A 13628-nucleotide genomic window follows, 5' to 3' on the forward strand; every position below is an offset into this window, starting at 1 on the left:
GCACTGAGCGTTAAGGCTAAGTTGGTCTGTGCAGCCTGGGGACATCCATGGTTGATGGTTGATCCAACTTGACGGTTACTGCTTCTTGGTGTAGGGAAAAACACAGAGTGGTGGAGTGCCTCGGGGATCTGTCTTGGGCTGATTCTGTTTAATAGTTTTGTGAGTAATATCGGGAATTTAGCCTTATCCACATACAGTTCTTTAGAAATGCATAAACCAAGGGTGTCAAAGTCCCTCCTGTAGGGCCGCAATCCAGTCGGGTTTTCAGGATTTCCCCAGTGAATCTGCATTGAAAGCAGTGCAAGCACATAGATCTCATGCAGATTCATTGGGGAAATCCCGAAAACCCGACTGGATTGTGGCCCTCCAGGAAGGACTTTGACACCCTTGCTCTATGGGGCAGGGGTCTCAAAGTCCCTCCTTGAGTCGGGTTTTCAGGATTTCCACAATGAATAGGCATTGAAAGCAGTGCATGCACATAGCTCTCATGCAGATTCATTGGGGAAATCCTGAAAACCCGACTCAAGGAGGGACTTTGAGACCCCTGCCCCTTGGAGGGTTCCCATAGAGCAAGGGTGTCAAAGTCCCTCCTATAGGGCCGCAATCCAGTCGGGTTTTCAGGATTTCCCCAGTGAATCTGCATTGAAAGCAGTGCAAGCACATAGATCTCATGCAGATTCATTGGGGAAATCCTGAAAACCCGACTCAAGGAAGGACTTTGAGACTCCTGCCCCTTGGAGGGTTCCCATAGAGCAAGGGTGTCAAAGTCCCTCCTGGAGGGCCGCAATCCAGTCGGGTTTTCAGGATTTCCCCAGTGAATATGCATTGAAAGCAGTACATGCACATAGATCTCATGCAGATTCATTGGGGAAATCCTGAAAACCCCACTCAAGGAGGGACTTTGAGACCCCTGCCCCTTGGAGGGTTCCCATAGAGCAAGGGTGTCAAAGTCCCTCCTGGAGGGCCGCAATCCAGTCGGGTTTTCAGGATTTCCCCAATGAATATGCATTGAAAGCAGTACATGCACATAGATCTCATGCAGATTCATTGGGGAAATCCTGAAAACCCGACTCAAGGAGGGACTTTGAGACCCCTGCCCCTTGGAGGGTTCCCATAGAGCAAGGGTGTCAAAGTCCCTCCTGGAGGGCCGCAATCCAGTCGGGTTTTCAGGATTTCCCCAGTGAATATGCATTGAAAGCAGTACATGCACATAGATCTCATGCAGATTCATTGGGGAAATCCTGAAAACCCGACTCAAGGAGGGACTTTGAGACCCCTGCCCCTTGGAGGGTTCCCATAGAGCAAGGGTTTCAAAGTCCCTCCTGGAGGGCTGCAATCCAGTCGGGTTTTCAGGATTTCCCCAGTGAATATGCATTGAAAGCAGTACATGCACATAGATCTCATGCAGATTCATTGGGGAAATCCTGAAAACCCCACTCAAGGAGGGACTTTGAGACCCCTGCCCCTTGGAGGGTTCCCATAGAGCAAGGGTGTCAAAGTCCCTCCTGGAGGGCCGCAATCCAGTCGGATTTTCAGGATTTCCCCAGTGAATATGCATTGAAAGCAGTACATGCACATAGATCTCATGCAGATTCATTGGGGAAATCCTGAAAACCCGACTCAAGGAGGGACTTTGAGACCCCTGCCCCTTGGAGGGTTCCCATAGAGCAAGGGTGTCAAAGTCCCTCCTGGAGGGCCGCAATCCAGTCGGGTTTTCAGGATTTCCCCAGTGAATCTGCATTGAAAGCAGTACATGCACATAGATCTCATGCAGATTCACTGGGGAAATCCTGAAAACCCGACTCAAGGAGGGACTTTGAGACCCCTGCCCCTTGGAGGGTTCCCATAGAGCAAGGGTGTCAAAGTCCCTCCTGGAGGGCCGCAATCCAGTCGGGTTTTCAGGATTTCCCCAGTGAATCTGCATTGAAAGCAGTACATGCACATAGATCTCATGCAGATTCACTGGGGAAATCCTGAAAACCCGACTCAAGGAGGGACTTTGAGACCCCTGCCCCTTGGAGGGTTCCCATAGAGCAAGGGTGTCAAAGTCCCTCCTGGAAGGCCGCAATCCAGTCGGGTTTTCAGGATTTCCCCAGTGAATATGCATTGAAAGCAGTACATGCACATAGATCTCATGCAGATTCATTGGGGAAATCCTGAAAACCCGACTCAAGGAGGGACTTTGAGACCCCTGCCCCTTGGAGGGTTCCCATAGAGCAAGGGTGTCAAAGTCCCTCCTGGAGGGCCGCAATCCAGTCGGGTTTTCAGGATTTCCCCAGTGAATATGCATTGAAAGCAGTACATGCACATAGATCTCATGCAGATTCATTGGGGAAATCCTGAAAACCCGGCTGGATTGCGGCCCTCGAGGAGGGACTTTGAGACTTCTGCCATAGCTGGATAAGTGCTTAACGTCGTACCTAACTAGCTATGAGTTAGCTGGCTCCACAACACTGGGTAGTCGGTGCCAAAGCCCGGAGAGGGCCCAGAATTGAATATTTAGAAATAATGCTGGCCGTGGTTATCAAAATGCTGAACGCTGCTGGCCGAAGATCAGCCCCGAATGAGCATCGAAAGAGAAATGATTCTGTTCCAGACCATCCAGACACCCAGAATTATGCAAGTGGGCTGCAGTTTGGGGGGGGGGGGGGTTGCATCTTCTTATCTCCCACCTCTGGATGTGCATGCATAGGAAACATTTCTACAAACTGTCAGCTCTTCTGTTACAGAAACAAAAAAAACATTTTCTTGGAAAGAGTTGAGGTTCTGGGGCTGTGTCTTCCCCTTATTGTAAGCTTTGCTGCCAAATGGCTACAATTTTAAAACCCGTCGGTCTTGGTTTCTCCCGTTTCGTGCTTTCGCTGTAAATGCCAGACCTGAAAGTGGAGGGAAGCCAGACTCGGGGTTTATTTCTTGCCACATCCCACTCTGCCCCTTCTCGATCAGTAAATATTGTACAGAAAGACCTGATCCTGGCAGTGGAGTTGGAGACTACCCTCGCCCTCCAGAGGCTGACGTGTTTTCATTTCTGGCTTTTAAAATTTGTATGTGTTTTCATTGCAGATTGCCATGCAGTCCTTATGGAACATTAAAATTGCCGTCCTGGTGAAGCCAGAGCATGAAAACCGCATTAGCCACATTGGCACCTCCAGTGTGAAGACGGGGATTGCCAACACATTAGGTATGGACCAGCAGCTTGGGAAGATTAGATCAGCAAGGGTGGACTGGGTCTTCTCGAGGTCCATCGCAACCCTGGCTCTGGTTACTGGTAGGACTGGTGGGTGGTTGAGTTTTGCTTATCTCTTGATCTGTAGGGCTACGAGTTGAAATATAGAGGGGTAATTTGCAGACAGAACACATAGCTGCAAACTCTGCTACTGTTTGTACTTAATTTTCTAAGGAAACATCCTACCTCTGGGTACCGGATACCCAGAGGGTCAAAATTAGACAGAACTCAATGCATGTGGATTGGAAAATTAAACCTGTGCTTATGCCATGGACCTGGTGTAACTGTGGTCAAGCAGATGCGACAGGGATGCATGTAACTGACAGCCCTGCCTGTGAATACACCTCCCCTGGCATTTTCACGCCATGGGGCTGATAAACTCCTTTGTCCAAGGCCTCGCAGTCGCCTCGCTGTCACTTTCAGGGATAAGTGTACACTTAATGAGCGTAAATGACAGTAAAAGGAGGAAGGAGTGGCTTCAGCCTCAGCAACCTGAGGTGGTCAGTTCAAATCCTGTGCTGCTCCTTGTGACCTTGGGAAAGTCACTCAATCTTCCGTTGCCCCAGGTACATGAGACAGATTGTGAGCCCACTGGGACAGATAGGGACAAAGTACCTGAAATGTAAACCATTTAGACCAGGGGTGTCCAACCTGCGGCCCCGTGAAGTATTTTGTGCGGCCCCCGGTCGAGGGCGATGCAGTGTTTTCCTCTGCTGCCCCCTGGTGTTTACCGTCTTGCCGGCTCCCTCCTCTGTCATGCTGCAGCATTTGCGCGGCTCCCAGAAACATTTCTTTCGGCCAATGCGGCCCAGGGAAGCCAAAAGGTTGGACACCCCTGGTTTTGACAATTAGTAGGCGGTATATAAATAAATAAATAAAATTTACGCGCTCAGATATCGTGTAAATGTGGCGCCGTACTGCAGAATTTCCCCTTTAGTGCTTGCGTTTGGCTGTGGTTCGATGAGTGATCGATCACTCGAGCGATGGCATTTGATTATTGGTTGATACGTAGAGTGGCTCTGTTTTGTTCATTGTTAATGCAACGAACCGCTGTGGTTCGGTTATTGATTGCTGAACAGAGTGACTTGTGTTTTGGCGACACGTTTCCTTTTCTTACAAGCTGGTTTGTCCGTAGATATCGGTTGATCAATAACGCTTTTCCGCCTGATATTCAGACTGCGGGAGATAGCCAGCTGTCTCCCCTGGGCTGCGGCACAACTGGAAATTCAATGCCGGTGCCGTATCTGGCATCCGGCGTTGAATTTCCAGTTTCTATTTGGCCAGCTGAGACAAAACTGGCTAAGCCCTAGCAGCTCTTAGCTGGTTAAATAGCTGTGAATTTTATTTTGGCCTCTTTGGGCCTGATTCTTGAAAACGTGCGTCCCGATGGCAGGCAGCAGTAGGCATGCTACCACGGTCTGGCAGCAAACTGGGATGCACATTTTTTAAAAAATTCCAGCGTCTAGGTTCCTTGTAGAATTGCAGCTAGCGTTGCCTAGTGATGCCAAAGTCCAGCGCTGCCCCTAAATACACCCGCTTCTGGTCTTCAACATCACTAGGGTCCCACGGCAACAAGAGGGCATCTGCTAAAACTCAGGGGGGGAAGATTTCAGGGGACACCAGGAAATACTTCTTCACCGAAAGGGTAATTGATCGATGGAATGGTCTTCCACGTCAGGTAGTCGAGGCCAGTACCACCGCTCGACTTCAAGGGACGATGGGACAGACAGGTGGGGGTCGCTCCAGAGGAATGCTTAAAAGATGGATTCTCGAGGGAGGGAGAGTTCGTAAGTGGGCAGACTTGTTGGGCCGTCGGCTCTTTTCTGCCGTCATACTCTATGTTTCTGTGGACCCAGGTGCTGGTCCCAGAGGCCACCTAGTGTCACCTAATTTTTTTGTTTTGACTGTACCTACATTGAGATGACACCTGCTGCAGACATAAGAGCTATTGTTGTGGTGTACAGGTGGGCACAGTAAGTTTTGGGTGGGTTTTGGAGGGTTCACCACAGAATAGAAGCAAGTTAAAGTGACATCTGTATTTGGGACTTTTAATATGACATTCTCTGCAGTAATCCTGCTGTGCTGAGGAAATCTCAGCTGTCTGTGAACAGTTTGCTAAGAATGCTGGTTGCTTGAAGGCCCCAAAAAACCTGCTTTTGTGTGTTTTTCATGTGGACATCTTTATATTTAAGAATGGCCCCCAAAAAGATAGATGCAGTAATGACCAAAATGTCTACATAGACGTCTTTCCCCAAATGTCCAAACTCAAACTTGGACATCCTGTTGAAAATGCCCCTTCACGTGTCCAGCCCAGCCCACTTTGCAAATTTGGGCTATGTAAGATATCCACATATTTATAGAATTACCCCATCGTGACTGACTGTATCTGTAGTGCATTGATTAGGCAAACTTTTTTAAAATCCGCAGCTGGTAGGTATTAAAAGCAACAGACCACCAAGTCTCGCTATTGAGCACTATATTTCTTGCAGTCTGAACTAGACTCATTGCGTTGTGGTCTGGCCTTAATAAATATTGCCCTTAAGTCTAGTAACAGCAGAGAGCATGCTGGGAGATCTTATCATGCTGCCCCCCCCCTTACAAAAGGTCTTTTCTTAGGTGCCTCTGCTTTGGGTGCACCTCAGCTAATCCAGTTCTGTTTTGCAGGGAATAAAGGTGCTGTTGGCATCTCCTTCATGTTTAATGGCACCTCCTTTGGGTTTGTGAATTGTCACCTGACCTCGGGCAATGAGAAGACAGCCAGGTGAGTGAACCAATCCTGCCCTTAACCTTGCTCTGTCCGTGTTGTCTCTTCTGTGATTTCCTGAGCACCTTGTCTTATGCCACGGTTATGTTAATGATAGGCCAGAGAGAGTCTTCTCTGGCATGGCTGACATGGATGGCGTAGCTAGGACTCAGGGGGTCCAGGGTGAAAAAATTAAGATGGCCAGCGGGCCTGGCATTGCTTTGCCACCCTAATTCCTCCCACCCACCCCAGTCCTCAAAACATGCACAGATTGCCAGCAGAGACAGCGATTGAAACGGGCTGCATCTTCCCAGCCTCATCAGGGCCTTTCCTGTGCCATTTTCTGCCTCTGTGATGTAACTTCCTGTGGGCAGGATGTGGTACAGGAAAGGCCCAGATGGGGCCAGGCAGTAGCAACCTGTTTCAATTGCTGACTCTTCTAATGATTTGTAGGTGTTTTGAGAACTGGGGGGGGGGGGGTTGGGAGAAATGCTAGGCCGCATAGGGTGGGAGGGAGATTGGAGAGACGTTGGATCTGAAGGGGGGGGGGGAGGGTAATGACAGTTAAGAAAAAGAGGAGTGCTAGATTTGTGGAGAGGGAAAGGGGGCTCACCATTTTGCTGGGCTCTCCGGCTGACGTGACCTCACACCACAAATGCTTGAAGGGGAATTTTAGAGGCATGCTGAGAACACGTTAAGAGAAAACTCATTTCTTCTCCAAATGAAATACAGAAAAGTGAGAGGTACCCTATCCGTGTGACTGAAGTATGGAAAAGGGCATTTTTAAACTGCTTTAGAAAAACAGGAAAATAATGTGGAGGTGGGCAGATTAATGAACAAGTGCTGCAGAAACATAATCACGGGTGTGATCGATCCTGACCCTCTTCTCTCTCGTTACAGTCCTTAAAAAGCACTAGAGTAACTCTTGATCCACCGTCGCATAAACGGCAGTTGCAAAATGGTGGTTTGAAACCGTCCAAAGAAGGGGACCGCAGTGGTCACCTTCAAAGCCTCACTAACCTTACCCCGTTTGACTGGGTTTTATTTGGGACATCCTCTTTCTGCTCACGCTACTAGGGAAGAGCTACAATGGGGGTCGTTTCTCGGCTTTCCTGAAACAAGTTTGCGATGTTTCAGGTGCGTTTGATCAACTGAACTTGAACTGAAAAAAATTTTCCACTGGCTTTTTCGAACACAAGGGACCTGATTCAATAAACGGTGCCTAAAAACGCCTAAGACGCTGTTCTGCGCGGTTGTTGATCAACTGCTAGACGCCCTTTATGGAATCATGCCTAGCAGCGCCTAAGTGGACGTAGGTGTCGTCAGGCCATCCTAGAGGTAGGCGGTGATATATTAGGCCAGACTTTACCTGGCGTAATTTACTGATGCCTTTCTCGCACACTTAGTGATGCCTACGTTTGCCATGCATATTACCCGTCCTTAACTGCACCTACTTTTCAGGTAGGCATCGGAGGACCTCTTGACTTCGGTGTCGCTAGGTTCTGCTTGGTATTGAGCACACAACTTTTAATCGATTAAAAAAAAAAATGTAATTAAAGATCAATGATGTGGTCATCAATTCGGGTTGCGTGTGGAATTTAGTTAGGCGTCATTAGGCGTACAATTAGGGTGCTGTTTCTAGAATCAGGCCCAAGATGTTAATGAAATCCAATTTCTTTGACTGGGTGACCAGAGAATTGGATAGAGGGTTGTGGTGTATTTAGATTTTAGCAAAGCCTTTGACAGTGTTCCACACAGTCGTCAAATAAACTGAGTGCCCTTAGGATGGGCCACAAAGTGACGGACTGGATCAGGTTGAGTGGAAGGCAACAGAGGATGGTGGTCAATGGAGATCGCTCTGAGGAAAGGGAGGTTACCAGTGGTGTGCCTCAAGGTTCTGTTCTTTTTAACATTTTTATAAATGATATTGCTGAAGGGTTGTCGGGTAAGATTTGCCTCTTTGCGGATGATACCAAAATCTGCAATAGAGTAGACACGCCGGATGGTGTGAATAACATGAGGAAAGATCTGGCGAAGGTTGAAGAATGGTCTGAAATTTGGCAGCTAAAATTTAATGCTAAGAAATGCAAGGTCATGCATTTGGGCTGCAAAAAACAGAAGGAACGGAACGGTTTAGACCAGGGGTGCCCACACTTTTTGGGCTTGCGAGCTATTTTTAAAATGACCAAGTCAAAATGATCTACCAACAATAAAATTTTAAAAAAACCACAAAGCACATTGTACGCAGAGAAAATGTTAATTATCATTTATATTCCGTATTTTTTTTCACAGGTCAAGGCAGATGATTCTATGTACTGTCACCTCAGAAACAACGATACAAAAATAGACAAATATACCCCCCTCCCTTTTTACTAAATCATGATAGCTGTTTTTAGTGCAGGGAGCTGCGCTGAATATCCAGCGCTGCTCTCAACGCTCTCAGGCTCCCTGCGCTAAAAAACGCTATTGCGGTTTAGTAAAAGGGGGCCATAGTGCAAAATATAGACAGCAGATATCAATTCTCAAATGGACACATTTTGATGACTAAATTGAAAATAAAATCATTTTTCCTACCTTTGTTGTCTGGTGATTTCATGAGTCTTTGGTTGCACTTTCTTCTTCTGATTATGCATCCAATCTTTCTTCCTTTCTTTCAGCCTGTATGCTTCCTCTCCTCCAAACCTCATTCCTTCCCCCAACTTTTTCTTCCTCTCTCCCTGCCCTTTCTTTCTCCCTGCCTCCCTTTCTTTTTTTTTCTCTCTTCATGCCCCCTTTCTTTCTTTCTGTTTCCCTTCTTTCCTTATGTCTCCCTGCCGGCCCCCTTTCTTTCTTTCTCCCTGCCCTCCCCCAAGCCAATGCCGCCGCCATCGGGGAACAGACCACAAAGCCACCGCCGCCCCAATCTCTCCCTGCTTCCCTACATCAGGCCGACCAGCATTCCTCACCCTGATGTCAATTCTGCCATTGGAGAGGAAGTTCTGGGCCAGCCAGGCAGCGATTGGCTGGCCCGGAACTTCCTCTCTGACGGCAGAATTGACGTTGGGGAGAGGAAGGCTGATTGGCCCGGTAGATTGTGAAGGCAATGCGAGTCTATCACGGGATGGGCTCCGCAATCGACTGACTTTGCCTTGGCGATCTACCGGTCGATCGTGATCGACCTATTGGGCACCTCTGGTTTAGAGGATGAAGAACTTATGTGTACAGCAGTAGAGCGGGACTTGGGTGGGATTGTATGTGATGATCTTAAGGTGGCCAAACAGGTTGAAAAGGTGGCAGCGAAAGCTAAAAGGATGATAGGTTGCATAGGGAGAGGTATGGCCAACTAGGAAAAAGGAGGTATTGATGCCCCTGTATAAACTAAACTAAAGCTTAACTTTGTATACCGAGTCATCATTCTGAGAAGGCTCGACTCGATTTACAGCAATTAAATAAACAGGGAATGATTTACAAATGATAAATAGAAGATAATAGCAAAATTTCAAAATAATTAATTTTCAAAATGTTTGGCTTTAAAGATTTACAGAAAAATTGAAACGAACTGGAACGCCTTAAAAAAAAGGGGGGGGGGGGGAGATCATTCCAGAGTTGGGAGAATCAGATTTAGACATATTGAAAATACCCCTCCACAATTAGACCACAATTATTTGGTTATAATTGATTAGATAATGTAATTTTAACGCCTATATTTTACTTTTCATTGACAACTCAAAGAGGATTATAGACATCTCTTTTGCATTAGTAGACTCTGGGATGTGGAAATAGCATAATTACTGACCTTTCCATCAATATTTATGTATTACATAATGCCCCCCTCCTTACCATAAATTCACCAGTTTAAACCTTAAACAGATTAAAAACCTCTGAAACAATCTTTGTTTTAAGGGGCCATCTGACATCCATGTCGGGTACTGCAGAGGCAAGGAAGGCCGTCCTTCTGGTCCCCCTCCAACCCGTAGTCTTAGGACAAGTTCAGAAACATTTTATTTTTGACATATCACCTATCAGACTTCCGCCTAAGTGATTTACAGTCAATAAGGATATAGTTAGTGGAGAGAGAACGGAAAGGCCTTGGAAATAAATTACATTTTGTAAAGGATGGAGTTAGCTTAGATAAGAAAGATGGGATTATTCTTATGACGCGTTTCTCATAAACGCATGTGTTTAACATTTGATATTTGTTGAGGACATAAATTGTTACATATTAACTTAAGATATAATACTGCTAAGCTGGGCATAATTTTAAAAGCAGACAATAACATTTTAAAAGAAAACTCAAGCTCTTCTTGGAAGTCAGTGCAGCTTGCCCAATACTCTCTCCCTCTCCTTCCCCCAAATCAATGTGGGAACCATATTTTGGAGAACCTGCGATATACAGTATGTATTTGTCTCTCAGGGATTCCCAACAGTGCGATGTTATAATAACCTGGGGGGGGGGGGGGGGGCGCTGTTTTCTCTAAGCTGAGTGGGAGTCCTCCAACTACATGGGCTGCCAGTGGGGGGCAGTGCTTCACTATTGTATTTTCAATTACTAAGGACAGACAGGCAAGCTCTCTGGAGTCCTGAAGACTAGACGGTGCTCCAGGACAAGGCTGAAACTTTGAAAAGATAACAGCAATCAAGAACTCAAGACTAGACTAGTCTTTGCACTAGTTAGCGAGTTCTTTGGCAGATGTTGCAGGCTTGTGTCTTTAAGCACGCCTGTAGAACCAATAAATTCCAATATTTGTCTGACCACGTGGTCCAAAATTGTATAAATGGTAGAAAAAACCCACCGTGGCATTATGTCCTGTCAAGATTGTTAGATGATTCATAGAAGCATAGAAGATGACGGCAGAAAAGGCCCAACAAGTCTGCCCACTCTAATGACCCACCCCCTAAATTCTTCCCTGAAGTGATCCCACATGCTTATCCCATTTTCTCTTGAAGTCCAGCGTGCTGCTGGCCTGAACTACCTGCAGTGGAAGACTATTCCAATGATCAACCACCCTCTCGGTGAAGAAGTACTTCCTGGTGTCACCATGAAATCTCCCACCCTTGAGTTTCAACGGATGTCTTCTTGTCGCCGTAGATACCCTCTTCTACCTCAATACGGCCCGTGACATATTTGAACGTCTCAATCATGTCTCCCCTCTCTCTACACTCCTCGAGTGAGTATAGCTGCAACTTACCCAGCCTTTCCTCATAGTGCCTTCGAATCTAAAGGGGTACAAAAGCCTCAGAATCTGGAGCAATTAGCCCAGCTGGGTTTCAAAAGTGAAGAAATCACAGGCAATCAATCACAGACCCCTTTCCTTCCTATTTATTTAATTCTCTTTCTGTATCTTTTATTTTTTTCTATAAACTATTTATTAATCACCTTATTTTTCCCCCTTTCATGTTCAGAAACTCATCTTTAATTTCAAAAAGTCAGCAAACAATGTCCATCCATATAGCGCAAAATTTCCGAAGAATTGTTTCTGATACCTCAACAGAGCATGAATATGTAAACCAGTGACCTCAAAATTTTGTGACACTTAAGCTACTTTTCTGCCCGTACGCTTCTAGATCAGCTGTTTGTTGCAAGGAATGCGCTGTATTGTGGAATGCTGCCGCACTGAAACCGACGCGACCAGCGTTTCGCAGGGTCACTAAATCTCCCACTGCTTCAGGGTAATTCTTTGGCAACTATTTAAAATAATGTTGCATTCCTCTGTAAGTTCATCAGACTGGGATTAATAAATAGTTTATAGAAAAAAATAAAAGATACAGTAAGAGATTTAAATAAATAGGAAGGAAAGGGGTCTAAGATTGAAACGAAAGCGAGTGATTTGTTCACTTTTGAAACGCAGCTGGGTTAATTGCTCCAGATTCTGAAGCTTTTGTACCCCTTTAGATTTGTAGGCATTAATTGAATGAAGAACATAAGAATAGCCTCACTGGGTCCAATCAATGGTCCATCAAGCCCAGTAGCCCGTTCTCACGGTGGCCAATCCAGGTCGTCAATACCTGGCCAAAACCCAAGGAGTAGCGACATTCCATGCTACTGATCCAGGGCAAGCAGTGGCTTTGCCCATGTCTTTCTCAATAACAATCTATGGAGTCCAAAGGAGAGCAACGAAAATGGTAAGAGGGCTCGAACACTGCCCATACGCCGAGAGGTTGGATAGGCTGGGGCTCTTCTCTCTGGAAAAAAGGAGGCTCAGGGGAGATATGATAGAGACCTTCAAGATCATGAGGGGCATAGAGAGGGTGGATAGGGACAGATTCTTCAGACTGAAGGGGACAGCAAATACGAGGGGGCATTCTGAGAAACTGAAGGGAGACAGGTTCAAAACAAATGCAAGGAAGTTTTTTTTCACCCAAAGGGTCGTGGACACTTGGAATGCGCTACCGGAGGAAGTGATCAGGCAGAGTACGGTACAAGGATTCAAACAGGGATTGGATGGATTCCTGAGGGATAAAGGGATCGTGGGATACTGAGGGAGGAGCTGGGATGTAACACAAGTATAGGAAGTTAACCAGGTAATGAGTATAAACCAACCTGGTCGTGCATGTGCAAGACCGGAGGGTTAGGACTTCGATAGGAAGGCAGGACTTAAATGAGAAACCAAGGTGGCAAGGGAGCCCCTTCTGATGATTCAGACAAGTCTTGACCTGTTTTTGGGCCACCGCGGGAGCGGACTGCTGGGCAGGATGGACCTGTGGTCTGACCCGGCAGAGGCACTGCTTATGTTCTTATGTTCTTATGACTTTTCCTCCAGGAAATAGTCAAAACCTTTCTTAAAACCAGCTACACTATCTGCTCTTACCATAACCTCTGGCAACGCGTTCCAGAGCTTAACTATTCTCTGAGTGAAAAACTAGTTCCTCCTATTGGTTTTAAAAGTATTTCCCTGTAACTTCATCGAGTCTTTGTAGTTTATGACGGAGTGAAAAATTGATCCACTTGTACCCGTTCTACTCCACTCAGGATTTTGTAGACTTCAATCCTATCTCCCCTCAGCCATCTCTTCTCCAAGCTGAAGAGCCCTAACCGTTTTACTCTTTCCTCATACGAGAGGAGTTCCATCCCCTTTACCATCTTGGTCACTCTTCTTTGAACCTTTTCTAGCGCCACTATATCTTTCTTGAGATAAGGAGACCAGAATTGAACACAATACTCCAGATGAGGTCATACCATGGAGCAATACAGGTGCATTATAACATTCTTAGTCTTGTTAACCATCCCTTTTTTAATAATTCCTAGCATCCTTTTTGCTTTTTTGGCCGCCGCCGCACATTAGGCGGAAGATTTCATCGTATTTTCTACGATGACACCCAGATCCTTATCTAACAATCTTGGCAGGACATAACTCCACGGTGGTTTTTTTTTCTACTATTTAAACATGCCTGAACATAAATACAGTTGTTTTTTTTTTCTTTCCTCAGGTATATTGTTGACTTTTTTTGAATGGTCTCTGTTCTGGTTCTTGTACTGTGAGAAGGGAAAGGCTTTCTCATACTCATGTTGTTTCTGTGACTTCTTTTGTCCTCTCCAGGCGGAACCAGAATTACTTGGACATCCTGCGCCTGCTGTCCCTCGGAGACAAACAGCTTAGCTCCTTTGACATCTCCCTGAGGTTCACCCATCTCTTCTGGTTTGGCGATCTCAACTACCGCTTGGACATGGATATCCAGGTA

General features: G+C 46.2%; 1 protein-coding gene across 2 annotated transcripts in view; it reads left to right on the forward strand.

Moving 5' to 3' along the window:
• Positions 1-13628, forward strand: part of INPPL1 (inositol polyphosphate phosphatase like 1) — a 172986-nt gene that overhangs the window by 120385 nt on the left and 38973 nt on the right. For both annotated transcript variants that reach the window (XM_033949508.1, XM_033949509.1), the window contains exons 13-15: positions 3064-3181; positions 5891-5987; positions 13487-13625. In XM_033949508.1, the coding sequence (XP_033805399.1) occupies positions 3064-3181; positions 5891-5987; positions 13487-13625 (354 nt within the window). The remainder of the gene's footprint in view (positions 1-3063; positions 3182-5890; positions 5988-13486; positions 13626-13628) is intronic.

The sequence above is a fragment of the Geotrypetes seraphini genome, chromosome 6, assembly GCF_902459505.1.
Source record: "Geotrypetes seraphini chromosome 6, aGeoSer1.1, whole genome shotgun sequence".
In the NCBI taxonomy this organism is placed as follows: Eukaryota; Metazoa; Chordata; class Amphibia; order Gymnophiona; family Dermophiidae; genus Geotrypetes; species Geotrypetes seraphini.